At 37.9% G+C, this 19,006-nt stretch overlaps 2 protein-coding genes across 2 annotated transcripts; both read left to right on the top strand.

The window, feature by feature from the left end:
* The first annotated feature begins 3,531 nt into the window (after positions 1–3,531).
* On the top strand, positions 3,532–7,290 carry LOC138883737 (uncharacterized). The gene is made up of 4 exons (XM_070164444.1): positions 3,532–3,771; positions 4,431–4,523; positions 4,857–5,325; positions 6,563–7,290. Exons 1-4 carry the CDS (start codon positions 3,532–3,534, stop codon positions 7,288–7,290), a joined length of 1,530 nt encoding a protein of 509 aa, XP_070020545.1.
* A 4,784-nt stretch (positions 7,291–12,074) lies between these two features.
* On the top strand, positions 12,075–12,410 carry LOC104245567 (aspartic proteinase CDR1-like). Its single transcript, XM_009801188.2, has one exon. It carries the CDS (start codon positions 12,075–12,077, stop codon positions 12,408–12,410), a length of 336 nt encoding a protein of 111 aa, XP_009799490.2.
* The last annotated feature ends 6,596 nt before the right edge of the window (positions 12,411–19,006 follow it).

Here is a 19,006-nt window from a genome sequence, read left to right as displayed (position 1 = left end):
TAGAGCTTGAGTCTATTGTAGAGAGGAGGACCGTATCACGTATTTACATTTGTTTAATTCATTTATTTATTTTGCCCTATATCTATTTGCTTTTTACTGTATCTGTCTTATTAGACCACTAGTAAGTGTCGATATCGACCCCTCGACACTACTTCTCTAGGGTTAAGCTAGATACTTACTGGGTATCCGTTGATTTACGTACTCATGCTACACTTGCTGCACATTTTTGTGCAGGTACATGTATGTCTGGTAATCTTTTGGGCGCAGAAGAGCGGCTATTACTGGTACTTACTGTGAGTTGCATTTCATGTTACGATCCGCAACCTATAGAGTTTCCATCAGAGTTATTTGTATTCTCCTATCTAATTTGTATCTCAGACAGATATTGTATTTTATTTTATGTCCTAGTTGGTGCTCATGCACTTGTGACATGAGGTTTTGGGGGTGCTTATGGGTTGTCCTTTATTGTAGTTATGAAAACATTATCAGTAACACTATAAATTCTATTTCTTACTATTTAATTGATGAAAATTATGATTTCAAAAATACTAAAATGTGTAATTAAGTTAAACATTCATTGTTGGCATGCTTAACGGCGATGTTAGGCGCCATCACGACCTCTAGTAGATTTTAGGTCGTGACATCAGTATTCTCTACTCGGTTTTGATTAAATTACATGAATATATTGTTGTTTTTATCATTAAATTGATGTTTGGGTTGACAATGGTAGAAATTTTATAGACTTTAAACTGAGGATTTGGAGGTCGAGTTGTGATCGAAATTTGGTATGATTGGACTCGTGATTGAATGAGTGTTTGAATTTTTGTAACTTTTGTCGGATTCTGAGGCTTGGGCCCTACTGTTGACTTCGGAGTTGTAATTTTAAATTTGACCTTTATTATTGGGAATTATTTCCTTAGACATTATTTGATGTATTTGAGTCTCTTTTTGCTAGTTGCGAGCCGTTCGGAGGATGATTTGAGTGGGATGGCGCTTCTAGTGTATTGAATTGGCTTGGTTGAGGTAAGTGTTTTGCCTAAATTTGTTGAGGAAATATTTCCTATTAATTACCATTGTTTTCCACATGCAGGGGTGATACATATATGAAGTGATGAGTGTATATGTATGTGCCAGGGTTAATCATGCTTGGGGGTAAATTATACGATTAATTGTGCGTTGAAGAATTATGTGACATTCTTGTTTCATATCTACCTTGACTTCTAGATTACTATGAATAGAAAATTAAATTCTAGAAACCATGATTTAGCTTCTAATTATGGATGCTATGTACGCACGAAGTGACGAGAGTCCGTGTGTACCTACAAATCATGCTTATGTCCGGGTAGTTTAAGGATCCTATCATGAAATACTTGTATTGTTTGCACTCTACTTGTTAATTTAAGTGCTTAGCTTATATTGAAACTTGATAAAGGATTCGTAAAGACCGAACTTCACTTATTTTGAGTTTTGACGAGTTACTTGGCCGTTAATAGAAATTGTGCCTCCTTATGAATTAGTCTTGTGATAGCCTTTAAATCGAAAGTCCGTAGAGTATTCTCTCTTCTTATGGAGCGGGCCGAGCGCCTCGGCAGTATAATAGATGCATCTGTTGTTCGTGATGCCGTACGACCTCGGCATAAATCATGCGTGATAAAGTTAGGAGTTCGGTTACACTTGATTTTACTTTAATGACTTGAGAAAATATAGTTTATCTGATGGTCGTACTCGTGGAATTTAGTGTGTGCTAATTGGAGGTTTTTAAATTGACTTCTACTTAAAGAATCACCTATTTACTGTTTGTTATTGTGTTATTATTATTGATGTATGCATGCCTATCTAGAATTTCTGTACTTATTTATTGGACCATAGTAAGTGTCAATGTCGACCCCTTATTACTATTTCTTCAAGGTTAGACTAGATACTTACTGGGTACATGTTGTTTATTTACTCACACTATACTTCTGCACTAATCGTGTAGGATCTGAGACAGGTGCATCTGCAGTCATTCAGGCGTGCACCCTCGATACACCGAGGCATAGTGGTGAGCTCCTCTTTGAGTCCGTTCTGCAGTACCCGTAGTCTCTCTTTTGTATTTATATTCTATCTATATATTTCAGATAGTAGCATAAGTATTTTTTATATTCTATTAGTTGCTCATACACTTGTGACTCCGAGTTTTGGGAATATTCTAGTAGACACTTTATGATTTTGAGTATTTATTTCAGTGCATTTACTCTTTAATTAGTTTTACTTTACTATAATTTTCCACTTTTTATCTACTTAATAAATAAAAATCGACTATTTTGAAATTATTAAAAAGAACAAATACATGTCTAGTACACTATTGGCTTGCCTAGCGGCAACGTTAGATGCCATTACGACCTATAAGGAAATTTGGGTCGTGACAACTTGATATCAGAGCACTAGGTTTACATACGTCTCACAAGTCATGAGCAGGCATAATAGAGTCTTGTAAATTGGTGCGGAGATGTCCGTACTTATCTTCGAGAGGCTATAGGGTGTTAGGAAACCTCTCTTTTTTCATCTCCTATCGTGCAGTTGATGTTGTGCTAAGTATCTTTCTCTTGTTCTCTCACAGATGGTAGGAACGCGCGCGGTAGATGTACCAGATCATGAGGAGCTGCTCCCCCGATTGTTAGAGGCCGAGGTAGATGCCGAGGGAGGGCTCCAACTCGTGCTAGAGGATGAAAGCATCATAGAGTTGCTCTAGTTATGCCACCAGTGGATACAGTGGAGGATCCTGTTATTGAGGACCAGGGAGAGTTACCTACGACAGAGCCGGCCCCAACAGATTTCATGTCCGCACCAGGATTCCAGGAGGTCATGGGCCGTATACTGTGGTTTATGGACTCTGTGACGTAGACTAGTTTATTTCCAGCAGACCTAGCCACATCTCAAGAGGGAGGGGGTGCACATACCCCTATTGCTCAGGCTCCAAGGCATGCAGTTGTTGTATATAAAACCCAGGTGAACTACCCGTGGGCCTAGCTCAGCCAGTTGCAGCGGCTATACTAGAGAAAGACCAACCACAGCCGGCAAGCAGCAGAAGCTATTTGATAGATAGACCAGGCTACATCCTCCCGCCTTTGGAGGTGAGCGACATAAGGAACCCCCATAAATTTATTAATCGTTGCAGGGACAGACTGCACAATATGATGATATTGTAGTCCCGCAGGGTGGACTTTATCACCTTTCAGCTGGAGGGGCAGGGCCCATAGATGGTGGCAGTCCTATCTTCTCAGCAGACAAATAGGTTCTTCTCCCTTAACTTGGGACCAGTTCACACATCTCTTTCTAGAGAAATATATCCTACCCTCTTAGAGGGAAGAGTTACGGGGTCAGTTCGAGTGGATCCAACAAGGTCAGATGTCTGTGACCGACTATGAGGCGAGATTCTCTGAGTTGTTCCACCATGCATGTATGATAATCCCCACTGATGCAGAGAGAGTACGGAGGTTTATTGAGGGTTTGCATTGTGGCATCCAGGTCACTATAGCCTGAGAGGTTGAGATGGAGACTCCTTACGAGCAGGTGGTGGAGATAGCTCGGAGGATCGATGGTATTTGTCAGCAGTTCAGTAGTGCTCCGTATGAGGGCAGGGGTCAGTTTGTGAGGGGACAGTCTAGCAGGCACCTTCTCGGGGTGCTCCAGTGCGGCCCTACTTCAGCGCTATTCCAGAGAGCTCCTACCGTCTACCAACTATTTAGGATTTCTCCAGTCAGAGTTCAGGTCCTCAAAGTTAGACTCAGGGTTAGTCATTTTCTGAACTGAGAGGGTTTTTCAAATGCAGGTATCTTTGTCATGTGAGGATATTCTACACCAAGCCTCGGGGCAAGGCAATACAGCATTAGCCTATGATTATTGCAACAGTTGATGCATCAGTCGTATGGCCACCCAGAGGTGGAGTGCAGGTGGGTAGGGGCTATTCTAGAGGTAGAGGCCGATCAGTGGCACTCCAATTAGGTTCAATGACTTTCTAGCTAGACCAGATGTAGTAGCCTCAGATGTCGTGATCACAGGTATTATTTCTATCTACGGTAAGGATGATTCGGTACTATTTGATCCAGGGTCTACATATCCATATATCTGTTTGTTCATTTTTTGGGTGTTCTCACGAGTCCTTGTTTACTCTTATATATGTTTCTACGCTAGTGGGCGATTTTGCTGTTGTGGATCGGATTCATCGGTTCTATGTCATGACTTTCTGTGGTTATGAGACTAGAGCGGATCTTTTGTTGCTTGATATGACCAACTTTGAGGTCATCCTGGTCATGGATTAGTTGTCTCTGTACCATATCATCCTTGATTGCCATGCTAAGACTATTACATTGGCGATACCAGAGTTGCCTAAATTTGAGTGGAAAGGTTCATCTGTCAGTGCATGTAGTCGGGTTATATCTTTTTTGAAGGATCGACATATGGTCAAGAAAGGTTGTTTGGATTATCTAGCTTATGTTTTGGATACTGCTGCAGAGACTACAGCAATTGATTCAGTGCATGTGGTTTAGGAGTTCTCATATGTATTTCCTTTTGATCTACCAGGCATGCCACCAGATCATGATATTGATTTCTGTATTGATCTGGCTCCAGGTACCCGGCCAATCTCTATTCCACTGTACCGCATGGATCCAAAATAGTTGAAGGAACAGCTTGAGGAGTTGTTGGAAAAGGGGTTCATAAGACCTAGTGTGTCTCCTTGGGGTACATCAATGTTGTTCGTGAAGATGAAGGATAGGACTATGAGGATGTGCATTGACTACCGCTAGTTGAACAAAGTTACCACTAAGAACAAGTATATATTGCCACGTATTGATGATTTATTTTACCAGTTGCAGGGTGCTAGGGTGTTCTCTAAGATTGACTTGAGATATATGTATCATAAACTGAAGATCCATGCTTCAGATGTTCCGAAGACAGCTTTCCGGACTAGATATGGCCACTATGAGTTTCTAGTGATATCTTTCGGCTTGACTAATGCCCCGACGGCATTTATGGATTTGATGAACCGAGTGCTTAGTACCTATATTGACTCGCTTGGCATTGTCTTTATTGATGACATATTGATCTGCTCGCATAGCATGGAGGAGCACGAGCAGCATTTGAGAGTTGTGCTTCAGACCTTGGGGGAACAGAATCTATATACTAAGTTCTCCAAGTGTGACTTCTGGTTAGATTTTGTGGCATTCTTGGGGCATGTTGTATCAGGTGAGGGTATTAAGGTAGATCCCAGGAAGTTCGAAGTAGTCCAGAGTTGGCCTCGTCCTACCACAGTGACCGAGATTAGGAGCTTCTTGGGGCTAACAGGTTATTATCGCCAGTTTGTGGAGGGATTCTCATCTATTGCAGCACCTTTGACTAGATTGACCTAGAAGACTACTCCGTTCTGATGGCTCGATGATTGCGAGGCGAGCTTCCAGAAGCTCGAAACCGTATTGACTACAGCACCAGTGTTAGTATTGCCTTCCAGTTCAAGGATGTATACTGTGTATTGTGATGCATCACGCGTTGGCTTGGGTTGTGTATTGATGTAGAAGGGTCGAGTTATTGCATATGCTTCACGCTAGTTGAAGCCCCATGAGAAGAATTACCTCGTACACCATTTGGAGTTGGCTGCAATAGTTCATGCTCTTAAGATATGGAGGCATTATCTTTGTGGGGTGTCTTGTGAGGTTTACGCCAATCATTGCAGCTTGCAGCATTTGTTCAGAAAGAGGGATCTCTATTTGAGGCAGTGCAAGTGGCTTGAGTTACTAAAGGACTATGATATTACCATCCTTTATCATCGAGGCAAGGCGATTGTAGTTGCGGTTTCCTTGAGAAGAAAGGTTGAGAGTATGGGCAGTTTGGCATTCATTTCAGAAGAGGACAGACCATTGGCTTTGGACATTTAGTCATTGGCTAACAGACTTATGAAGTCAGATATTTTTTATCCCAGACGAGTTCTTGCATGCGTCATCGCTCAGTCTTCATTATTCGAGCAGTTCAAGGATCATCAGAACGACGATCCACACTTATTGGTTCTCAGGGAGATAGTACTACGGGGTGTTCCAAGGAGATTACTATCGGTGAAAATGGTGTTCTACGAATCTAGGGTCGTCTATGTGTTCCTAATGTTGATGGCTTGAGGGAGAAAATTTTAGAGGAGGCATACAGTTCTCGATATTCTATTCATCCAGGTGCTACGAAGATGTATCGTGACCTGAGGCAGCATATTGGTGGCAGCGGATGAAGAAAGACATAGTTGAGTATGTAACGATGTGTCTAAATTTTCAGCAGGTCAAGTATGAGCATCAGAGGCCAGGTGGCCTACTTCAGCAGATGGTTATAATTGAGTGAAAATGGGAGCGCATTACTATGGACTTCGTAGTTGGGTTGCCGCAAACCTTGAGGAAGTTTGATGCAGTTTGGGTCATTGTCGACTGGTTGACCAAGTCAGCACACTTCATTCCGATTGTGTCTACATATTCTTCAGAGAAATTGGCCTAAATTTACATTCAGGAGATTATTCGGTTGCATGGTGTACCTGTTTCCATCATTTCAGATAGAGGCCCTCACTTCACTTCACACTTCTGGAGAGCACTTCAGAGCGAGTTGGGTAGCCGGGTGAAGCTTTGCACAGCATTTCACATGCAGATCGATGGCCAGTCAGAGCGGATAGTTCAAATTCTAGAGGATATGCTCAGAGCATGTGTCATTGACTTTGGAGGTCAGCGTGATATATTCTTTCCATTGGCCAAATTTTCTTACAACAACAGTTATCAGTCCAGCATCGAGATGGCTCCATTTGAGGCTTTATATGGTTGGCGATGTCATTTGCCTGTCGGATGGTTGGAGCCCGGCGATGCTAAGTTATATGGTACTGATTTAGTGAAGGATGCCTTGAAAAAGGTAAAGTTGATTCAGGAGCGACTTCGCCTAGCACAGTCTAGACAGAAGAGTTACGCAGATCAGAAGGCATGTGATTTATCATTCATGGTGGGCGAGAAGGTTCTCTTGAAGGTATCGCCGATAAACGGAATCATCAAGTTTGGGAAGAAAGGCAAGTTGAGCCCAAGATTTATAGGTCCATTTGAGGTCTTGAGGCGAGTTGAGGAGGTTTCTTATAAGCTTGCTTTGCCTTCCAGTCTATTGAGAGTCCATCCGGTCTTCCATGTGTCTATGCTTCGGAGGTATCATGCCAACAGGTCGCTCGTGCTAGATTACAACACGATTCAGCTAGATGAGATTTTGGGTTATGAAGAGGAGCTAGTTGCCATTGTTGACAGATAGGTTCAATAGTTGAGGTCCAAGAAGATTTTCACGGTAAAGGTTTAGTGGAGGGGTCAACCAGTCAAGGAAGTGACTTGGGATACCAAGGAAGACATGCAAGGCAGATATCCATAACTATTCGGCACTACAGGTATGATTCTAGACCCGTTCGTGGATGAACGTTTGTTTAAGAGGTGGAGAATGTAATGACCCAACCGGTCATTTTACTTTTTAGATCCTTGTTCCCCTAATTAAGACTCTCTATATTTTCTTTACTATTTTATGACTTGTGGGGATGGTTAGTTCAGGTTTGGAAGAGTTCGGGTTGATATCAGAACATTTAATTCCTTAATAATGGTTTAAAATGGTAAATTTGACCTAAGTCAACGTTTTGAGAAAACGACCTGGGAATTGGGATTTGACAGTCCTGATAGGTTCATATGATGATTTTGGACTTGGACGTATGCTCGTATCGGATTTCAGATGACCCCGGGGTGTTTCGATGCTTAATATTGAAAGTTGCCGCAAAATTGAAAGTTTTCAAGTCCTTTAAGTTTGGTTTGGAGTAGGTTTTGGTGTTATTGAGGTCTGTTTGAGATTCCGAGCGTGGTAATAGTTCCGTATGGTGATTTGTGACTTGCACACAAAATTTGGTGTCATTCTGAGAAGTTTACGTATGATTCGACGCGTTCTAAGTTGGAAGAACATGAAGTTCATAAGTTGATTTGATTTGGTTTTGGGGTGCGATTCTTAATTTTGATGTTGTTTTACGTGTTCTGAGGGTTCGAGCGAGTCTGTCTTATGTTTACAAACTTTTTGGTATGTTTGGGTGAGGCCCCGGGGGCCTCGGGTGCTATTCGGATGATGTATGGAACATGTTTGGACATGGAATAATTGTTGAAGCAGCAGGGCTTCTGGTGAATTCACACCTTCGAGAAACTAGCCGCGGGTGTGATCTTGCAGATGCGAGCCAACGAGCACAGGAGCAGCTGGGAGTGAGTTGGCCAGTGTCTGCAGAAGCAGACTCGCTTATGTGATGGAGGGATCGCATATGTAGAGGGAGGCAGCATGGCAAGGTCGTAGGTGCCCGAGGCGAGCCGCAGAAGTGAGCTCGCAAATACGGAGTTTTTCTGTAGGTGCGGCCAGTGCTGGATCATGCATGTTCCACAGAAGCGGACATTTGCCCGTAAAAACGGTGAAGCTGCCGCAAGTGCGAAATCGCTGGAGGCAGTGAGGTGCATTTAATTTGGACATAGGCTCTTTTCCCCCATTTTCACTTAGAGATGTCGACTTTGGAGCTCTTGGAGAGGAGTTTTTCGCCTTTGTGAGGTAAGTAATTCATACTTAATGTGAGTTTAATACGCGGATTTTGGATAGATTCTTAACATGTAAATTGTAGAAATCATGGGTTTAGTTGAAAAACCTAATTTCTGATAAAAATAGGAGTAGGTCACGAAAACAATTATGGGATTGGGTAGAAATTATATATTTGAGTTCGTGAGGTTATAGGTAATATTTATTAAAAAAAAATCAGAATCCGAGTACATGGGCCTAGGGGTGAATTTTAGGAATCTTCAATTGGGCTGGGTAATTACTCTAATAGCTAAATTATGAACTTTTGAGCATACATTGATTGATTTATATAATATATGACTAGCTTCAGATTGTTCGGCACCAACTTGAGACTATAGGGTCAATTTGTTGGCCAGAAAGTGAGCTTTTGGACGAGGTAAGTCTCTTGCTTAACCTTGTAATGGGAAATTTAATCCATAGGTATTTTAAGTTACTATTTTCTTTTAATTGTAGGTGGTACGTACGCACAAAGTGACGAGAGTCCCTGCATAGCTACAAATCATGCTTATGTCCGGATAGTTTTGGGATCCTATCATGAATACTTGTATTGTCTGCACTCTACTTGTTAATTTAAGTGCTTAACTTATATTGAAACTTGATAAATGATTCGTAAAGACCGAACTTCACTTATTTTAAGTTTTGGCGAGTTACTTGGCCATTGATAGAAATTATGCCTCCTAATGAATTAGTCTTGTGATATCCTTTAAATCGGAAGCCGTAGAGTATTCTCTCCTCTTGTGGAGTGGGTCAAACCCCTCGGTAGTATAATAGATGCATCTGTGATTCGTGTCGGTCAACCCTTGGCGGTGTACACATTATTCTAGATCGGGCCGTACGACCTCGACATAAATCGTGCGTGATAATGTTCTGAATCTGATTACACTTGATTTTACTTTCATGACTTGAGAAAATATAGTTTACTTGATGGACGTACTTGTGGAGGTTAGTGTGTGCTAATTGGAGGTTTTTAAATTGACTTCTAGTTAAAAAATCACCTATTTTCTATTTGTTATTGTGTTATTATTATTGATATATCCATGCCTATCCAGAATATCTGTACTTATTTATTAGCCATAGTAAGTGTCAATGTCGACCCCTCGTCACTACTTTTTCGAGGTTAGACTAGATACCTACTGGGTACATATTGTTTATGTACTCACACTACACTTCTACACTAATCGTGCTAGGATCTGAGGCAGGTTCATCTAGCAGTCATTCAGGAGCGCACCCCTATACCTCGAGGCATAGTAGTTAGCTGCTCTCTGAGTCCGTTCTATAGCACCCGTAGTCTCTCTTTTGTATTTTGTATTCTGTCTATCTTATTTCAGACAGTAGCATAGGTGTTTTGTATATTCTACTAGTTTCTCATACACTTGCGACACCGGGTTTTGGAAATATTCTAGTAGGCACTTTATGGTTTTGAGTATTTATTTCACTACATTTGCTCTTTCATTAGTTTATGATTTACTTTACTATAATTTTCCACTTTTTATCTACTTAATAAATAAAAATCAACTATTTAAAATTATTAAAAAGAGAAAATATATATCTAGTACATCGTTGGCTTGCCTAGCGGCGACGTTGAGCGTCATCAAGGCCTATAAGGGAATTTGGGTCGTGACATTATTGATGTGCTAACTTCGGTCATTATTATACTTAATCACAAATATGACGCTACGACCGTTATTCTTAAGATTTTGAATTCTATACTTGAGTTGAATATTATTTTTGAGACTTGTTGAAATAATTGAATAATAAATTAATTGAAGTTTATTGAATTTTATTGGCTTGAAAGTCGTGATTGATGTTTAATTGGAACATTCGCTTAAACACTCTCCTTGATGTTATTTATGCTTCCTACCTTGCTTATTAATGATATACATGCTCTTGGTAAGAAAGATTATAAAGCACAAAGGGTGATACCGTGTTATTTTATATACATTATCATGTGAGGGAGACTGTAAAGCATGAAGGGTGATTTCGTATCATTTCATCTACATAATCATGTGAGGAAAAGTGTAAAGCACGAAGGGTGATGTCATGTCATTTCACATTCATTATTACGTGAGGAAAAGTGTAAAGCACGAAGGGTGATGTCGTGCCATGTCAATTATATTATCATGTTATCATATACATTATCATGTGAGGATGAGAGTAAAAGCACGAAGGCTGATGTCGTGCCATTTTAGTTACATTATCATGTTTTTATATTACCCTATGTCCATGGCACGAAGGGTGTTTCCATGCAGGCGAGGATGAGGGACATGCATTTTATTGTGATATTTTTTACTTGTGTATGTATCCATGCCTTTACCTATGACTGTTACTGTTATACCTATGTTTTTCTATGTGGTTGTCGATATTGTTCTGTCTTTGTCTTTTATCCTAATTGTTGATGTGGTGTTCATGCATTCTATCTGTTTAACTTGCAAATATCACGCTAATTTTCCCTTGTTGTATCATTTACATCTATGCATTTTTCTCAGTCTGTTTTTGTTGTCCATATGTACCGCCTTGTTTGCTATTGCTTCATGTGTGTCTTCCACTTTATGGTTATTGTTATTGGCATTTTTCACACCTAGTTGGTATTGTTATATGTATGCTCGGTGAGAAAGAGATAAATGCATGAATGGTGTTATCGTGCCAATTGATTTGATCTACAAACATATATTGGGTGAGAATGAGATAAATGCACGAAAGTGTTACCGTGCCATTCAATTTGATATCTTGAATACATTTCTCACACCAGGAAAAATTATGAATTTACTACTGTAATTTCTCCTAGTAACCATTTATTGCCTCGCACAATTGTTTTATCGTACCTTTATATGTTATGCCCTATAAATGTTTCTATTACTAGTCTACTGTACAGGTTATAACAGTGAGTATCTTTTTAACTAAAAATCCTCGTCACTACTTCGACGAGGTTAGTCAATATACTTACTGGGTACATGGGGTCAGTTGTACTCATACTACACTTTTGCACCTTGCGTGCTGATTTTGGATGCTGATGTTGTTGTGTATAGCGGGAGCTGTCATTGAAGATGTATCTGCGATCCGGTTACAGCTGCCTCTTGTCCTTGATAGCTTTGGAATTTTAATATGTTCACGTTTATTTCAACAAATGATGTATTTTATTTCATGCCAGTTTTGTAAATTCTAAATTTTAGAAGCGTATGGTTTGTAATACCAATCCTTGGGAAAATTAGAAAGGTTCAGCTATTTTATTATTTATTTTTCTCGATAAATCTCATTAAATTAGATTGTTGTTAATTGGATTACCTAGCAGGTTATATTAGATATCATCACGACTAGTTGGATTTTGAGTCGTGACAATCAGCACGCCTTTCTGATTCCCAAAAAGCTCTACTTATAAAACTGTACAATGTGACGCTGAAGAATGTGTATCACTAGAGACTTCTTGTGTGAGAGGAAATATTTGTGAATATCAAATGAGCTATGGTGACCAATCACAAACTATTGGTGACCTTGCTTTTGAGAAATTCACATTTCCTTCTATTTTTGGAAATAATGTTAACATTCTTGATGTTGTCTTTGGCTGCGGTCATGACAATAGTGGCACGTTCAACAACTATACTTCTGTTATTATTGGCTTAGGTGGTGGTGAAGTTTCAATTGTCAACCAATTGGATAAAGAAATCAATGGAAAATTCTCTTATTGTTTAATCACAATTCCATTACAATCATCAATTTCTAATGCCACCAGTCACATAAATTTTGGTAGTAGCGTCATTGTGTCTGGCCCTAACGTCATTTCAACTCCTTGATAAAAAAAGGAACTGTCTACGTTCTATTATCTAAATCTGAAAAGTATTAGCGTCGGAGATAAGATAGTGGATTTCAAATCTCCTAAAATTGCTTCATCACTACTGGAGATGATGGTCAAGGGAACATTATAATTGATTCTGGTGCGATATTAACATTATTGCCTAGCGAATTACTCGAGTTTGGAATCAACTTTAGTGGTTTTGATCAATGCTACTAAGAAGGATGATCCTTCGGGCACTTTTGGCCTCTGTTACGAGTATTGATGCTCCAAGATTGCCGCGCATTTTACAGATGCAGATTTAGAGTTGTCGCCTTCGAGCACGTTTGCAGAAGTGGAGGAAGATTTGGTTTCTCTTACAATAGTGCCAGCAGAGGAAGTTGCCATTTTTGGAAACTTGGAGCAGGCAAATTTCCTAATTGGATATGATCTTGTTGCCAACAAAATCTCCTCCTTGCCAACAGACTGCACTAGCTAATAAAGGATTTAGCTATAGTTGAAAAGTTTATATAATGAATTTGGCTTGGCTACCTAGTGTTAATTTTTTTTCCTTCTTCGTTTGTTGGTCTTTTAATGTTATTAGCAGTAATAGAATGTTATTGATCAATTCGTGATGACTTATATTTTATTCATTGTAATGCTCACCAATTGAGATGGAATTATTTCATTCATTGTAGTACAACCACCAAAGGATGTGGTGCAATCGGATGGGATGTGTTCGCATTATCTCTGGTCGAATTTCCAATGCTCGCTTGTCCTATTACATCAGGTTTCCCTACTCAATGTCCTTGTCCTAAAGGATGAGGTCATTCTAGAAGTGGGAACTTGCTTAGGTAGCTGAATTATTCCATCTATCTTATTTTATGTGTTAGTAACTAGGCGCAAAGTTTAAAATATTAAAGAAATTTGTTAAATTTTGTTATCTTATATAATAAAAATTACCAAAAATGAATTGAGAATAGGTAGTAGTGATTACAATATAGGTGTCTATATTAAATTGGGTTATTCAAATTCATATATATAACGTCAATAAATAAAACTTAAATATATAGAAAATAAGGTGGGAAGTTAAAGTCTTTATTCAACTTCTCTATATGAGATATAGTCTATTGAAATTGATGTGTGGCTAAAATATTAATACTTTATATTGTATTCACCCTATAATCGGTATAAAATATTGATGATTTGTGCAACGTTTGAGCTTAATTGAGTTGTTCTACGTGTAGGGATACTTGAAAATGAAATAAAGAGAAGAATGCACGAATTGGCATGTAGAGCACGTAGTGAAGTTGACGGCTTACATGGAGCGACGCCTGGTGAAAATGGTGCCCCATGCAAAACTAGGCAAGGAAAGAATGGCGCCCCAGAGGGTGCTAGGCAACCAAAAGTCGGCGCCTTACATGATGCCTTGTGAGGCTTAAGGCACCAAGAATGTGCCCCAGCGTCGTCTGGGTGAGCTCCGGGGCGAGGTTGATTAGGCATGACGTGCCTGGCCCTATTCCGAGGCTTTTTGCACGCCTAGTCAACTTAAGACCTAGTTATTTTAGTCTAGTTGTAACCTAGCATATAAATACCCCCCCCCCTCCCAACCTAGTTTTAATAGGTTAGAACTTTTGAGGAGGAAAAGACCGCTAGAAGAATTGCAAGCACGAGATCACAAGAGTTTTTCTTCCGCTCTTCCTTAGTTTGTAGATTAATGCTTTCAATTATTAACGTAATTGTTAGCATGACTATGAGTAGCCAAATTTCTTTCTAAGATTTTGATGGAACCTTTTGTAGGATGAATTCTTTATATGTTTTGTTATAATTGAGTCTTTAGATTTCTCTATTTGATTTACTACATGGTTATTTTAGTCAATTGAAGAGCTCTAAATTAACATATTTATTATATATTGCTTGAGAGAGAATATGTATTTAGCTAGATAGTTGTTGAAAAACATCATTCCCTAGGTATATGAGAGATCGGTACAGCGAGTTTAAAAGCGGGAAGGAAGCTTTGGTGTGGTCGTCGTGAGCTTTGAGAAATTGCCAGCTAGAGTAGTTCGAGAGAACATGTCTAGTAAATTATCGAGATTGCTCGAGAGAAAATTACGGTAAGTTGAGTGCTCACAATCCATAAAAAGCAAAGGCGAACTTATAGCTAATGTAGCTAGAAAGATTCCGACAATTGGAGAAATCATAACTCTAGTCCTCTTTAATTTTGTCTCAAATCCGTAGTCTGTTTAGTTGAGAATTTTCTGTTTTTTCACAATCCTTATAACTTAAAAATTGTTGAACTTGTTTTCTTGTGATAGTGAACAATTACAGCTAAATTTTAGTTCTCAATGAGATTTGACTCTGGATTCTAAAATCGGATTATATTTGCAGTGATCGCTTAGTTCTTTTTATAAGGTAATAATTAGGCATAATTGTTAGATTAGTTAGTGTTTGATGGGAGTATTTGAGAAGAGGTTGTTTTGTCCCTCATTGGAAAAAGAAATAAAGGAAGAGGTGTTTAAAAGAACATCTTTGTCTTATATAGTTTAAATATTTTGAGGGTGTTTTGGAGGAAAATTGGAATTTGACTATATTATTAATAGTCGAGATTGGGGTTTGGGCCAATTAAGTAGCCCGAATTAATATTTTAGTCACCCATTATTTGATTAATTAAAAACGTTTTAGCCTTTTAATTTCAGAAAAACGTTTTAATATTTTTTTTTAAATTCAAAAGAAGGTGGTTGTTGGTTTTTAAAAGGTGACTGTTATGAAGAGATGAGTCTGTTAATTCCAACAGATTCCAAGAGGTATTATAAATACCTATTTTATCTCCAAAACGAAATCATCTGAAACTTTTATCTCTTTCTCTTCAACTTATCTTCTACAACTCACAACTATTTTGTTCTTGTGGAAAATTCGAGTTACTTGCTGAAACTCGGATTTCAGAGGTTTTGTAGAATCCTGGAGGAATTCTGCCATAATCCCTGCAGCAACGAAATTGGGAGGCTTAAATTCCTTAAAGGACAGTGACTACATTATCAAGGCCTAATTATTTCGTCCCTTATTTTGTTATTTTTCTAACAATAATCAGTAACCACAAACCAAGCTGACGAAATGCTAATCGGTTGAACTAGAGCAAGTTAGCTGCGTCTTTAACAAGGAGAAAATCTAGAATATTATTCAGAAAAATTGGTCCTGTTTTGGCTAAAACCATAAGTAAACTCATTTTTACCAACGGAATTGACTAAATGTAATCTTGATTTCGTTGACTCCCTTTGTTCTAAATTGTATTATATGTTCCTATAGTTTTGAGAATCATTACAAAAACCTCCTATAGTCATTAAGTTTCTTACTTCACAGTGCTAAAATTTATGAAGATATCATTTTGTTTCTCAGCCAACAAAGTTCCTTGTTATTATGTTCCTCAACCTACAATGAGGAATTCACTTGAATTTATTAGGAAGGGCCTGTTGTATTTGTCCAAGTTAAATTTTCTTGAAAAATAAAAATCTTAGTGTATAAGTCTTCATTAACCTTGCTAAGAAGATTTGAGTTATCTTCGTTAATATAAACTTATTGGATAGATTTCTTTTGTGAGAGCGTCTTAAAAGCTATTTGGGATTTAAGGATGATGCAAAGTTTACCAGATTATACTTTTCGGATAATGTAACTAAGGACCCGTTTTGACATAGATTCCCAAATATTTTTTGAAAAAGCTGATTTAGGTGAAGTTTAATGTAAAATTGAAAATGTGTTTGGACATAATTTTGGGGTATGTTTTTGTACGTTAAAAAATCCCTTTTTCTTCCTTTTTTTCAGCTAAAAAGCCCCAAATATTCATGATTTGGTTCAAAAAGAAGCCTTAAGCTATATTTGGGGTTTCAAATTTTGGTTTTCAAAATCTCCCAAAAACTAGTTTAATTCTATAAACAAGCTTATATCTTGAAGAAGAAAAAAAATTGAAAAAAAACTTCAAAAACTTATGGCCAAAGCTTACTAAAACTCAAATTTTGACTTTTTGATCTCGTGACATCCGTAATAATGGCTTTTAAAAATTAAAACAAGAGAATTAGATCAACTTAATCACAAAACATTGAAAAATAAATTAAAGCAGAAAATTTAAGACTCGTGATGAAATTCATGCGCAAACCGAGAGACAAATATGGAACAAAGGGGATCTATCACCAATGCATAGCGGCAAAGGTAAGAGGACTCATACACGGAAAATTAGTTGGAACGACAAGGTTAGTGATTTTTTAAATATTAGGCGACCTCCAATGAGAGTTGCCAAACAAAAGAAGGCCGCCCCAACTACATCTACAAAGTCCAATCGTTCAAAAAAGAAATCATGAATTTTGAATACATCTTGAAGAATTGGGATTATGATGAAAAAGAGTTACAAATTGAAGAAATTACAAGTTCGGACAAGAAGGGACAACATTTTAATTCCTTCATCATTTTATTCTACCATTATATTAGTATTCTCATTTGTAATATCATCACAGAGTATGTTATAAACTCTGTGATGATCATTGAATATTTAATACTTTCCAATTCTTATTTTTTACATGCATGTTAGTAGGTGAGGCTATTTAAAGCCTCAATAGGATTAGTAAGGTAAGGTTTAGCCCGGTTTGAGTTGCCTTGGTCATATGCCTTTGAAAAAATATCCACACGGCTATGAGATTATATGCCCTCGTGAGACTTTGCCGGCAGCTACACCATGAATCCTCTACATGAGGCTGTCATCATAAGGCAATGTGAGGCGGAGAGGAGTGATTATATAGCCAAGGCATATGGTAATAATACCGGTGCTATTGTCCCCCTTATTTGTACTTTTCCTAATGGTTGTATTTTTTCTTTTTCTTTTATTAATAAAAAACTAGCCCTAGGCGCTTGCCTAGCGGATTGCCAAAAAAAAAATTATGGACTAAAGCCATGCATGGCACAGGTTGTGGAGGGGGATTTGCGTCTATACCTACTTTTTGGGTCACGTTTTAACTTGTGCCGCTTTGCAAAAAAAATTACAAACATACCCACTTTTTCGTGTAACTTCAGCATACGAGGCTGAAGTAGCAAATGTAATCACGCAAAATTTCAGCAGTCTAGTAGACGGGTCTGAAGTAGCAAAGGCAATATGCTGAAGTTTTTTTCTCCTGGATAAGATGCTGAAGTTTTTTTGTCCCGGATTCATTAGTTTTGTCATAAAGCTTTTTCAAAAACTTCAGCAGAAGATGCTAAAATTATTTAGTTCATTTGTAAAAACTTCAGCACTAAATAAATTGAATTTTTTTTGTCTTGGATAAGCTTTTTCAAAAACTTCAGCAGAAGATGCTAAAGTTATTTAGTTCATTTGTAAAAACTTCAGTACTATATAAGCTGAAGTTTTTTGTCCTAGATTCATTAGTTTTGTCATAAAGCTTTTTCAAAAACTTCAACAGAAGATGCTGAAATTATTTAATTCATTTGTAAAAACCTCAGCACTATATAAGCTGAAGTTTTTGAAAAAGCTTTCTAACATACTAGATAAATAATTATATTATTCTTTCACAATGTATTACTACTATAAAATAATCAGATTGCCAACAGTATCTAAATCATAAATTTTGGAAACAATAAACGTGAAAAGAACATAATTACGTATAAATATTCACAAATTATTGTCTACTAACTTACATAATTATTTATAATTTATTTTTCAATAATCTGATAAACATAATTATGGCAATCATCCCCTGAACTAAAGTTTCATAGCAGCACCAACAACAAAAAAAGAAGAAGAAGGAGAAGAAGGAGAAGAAGAAGGAGAAGAATGAGAAGAAGAAGGAGAAGAAGACGGAGGAGGAGAAGGGGGAGGAGAAAGGGGGCTGAAATTGTTTAAAAAGTGGGTACAAGTTAAAACTTTTTTAACAAATGGGTATAGGTTTAATGGGGGCGACCAAATAGGGCACCCCGTGCAATTTTTATGTTGTGGAGTCAACATTGGGTTCATATGATATTTTGCTGCAACACGAAGAGTTCCAGCGTAATATATTGGACGTTGGTGCACTTGTGTATGAATTTCCAACATATTATGCTGGAACTCCAACATTCGAAAAGTTCCAATATAATATATTGGAGATTGTAGCATTGGTGCTCCAATCTCCAGTATATTATACTGGACCGGTATATTATACTAGAACTCTAGTATATTATATGGGAGTTCCAGTATACATATGCTGGAACTCCAGTATAATATATTGGAGTATTTTTCTGGATTTTGAACAGTGTTTTCATTCAGATTTATCTTTACAAGAAAAGTGGCTAAAAATCGATTACTTTTGAAACTGTGGCTATTTTTGAATGACCACTTGTAAATCTGGCTATTTTTGAATTTCTTCCTCATTCTTTTGCTCTCTCTTTGCTCCCCATCCCGAAACAAATTTGGGTTATATTTATTCAGTGTTTAAATATTGGTATTAGTTAAAATGTTATAAATTTTATACTAAAATTATTTTGATATTAATTATCACATACAGAACTAATTCCAGATTATTTGTCCCGAACCAAATAACTCCTCAAAATTCTGAAGGGAAAATGACATTGTATAGTCGCTCTCAAAATAATAGCCCCTACACACAC

Source organism: Nicotiana sylvestris, chromosome 12, assembly GCF_000393655.2.
Source record: "Nicotiana sylvestris chromosome 12, ASM39365v2, whole genome shotgun sequence".
In the NCBI taxonomy this organism is placed as follows: domain Eukaryota; kingdom Viridiplantae; phylum Streptophyta; class Magnoliopsida; order Solanales; family Solanaceae; genus Nicotiana; species Nicotiana sylvestris.
Note: the sequence above shows the minus strand (reverse complement) of the source record. Positions and strands in the feature narration are given on the sequence as shown.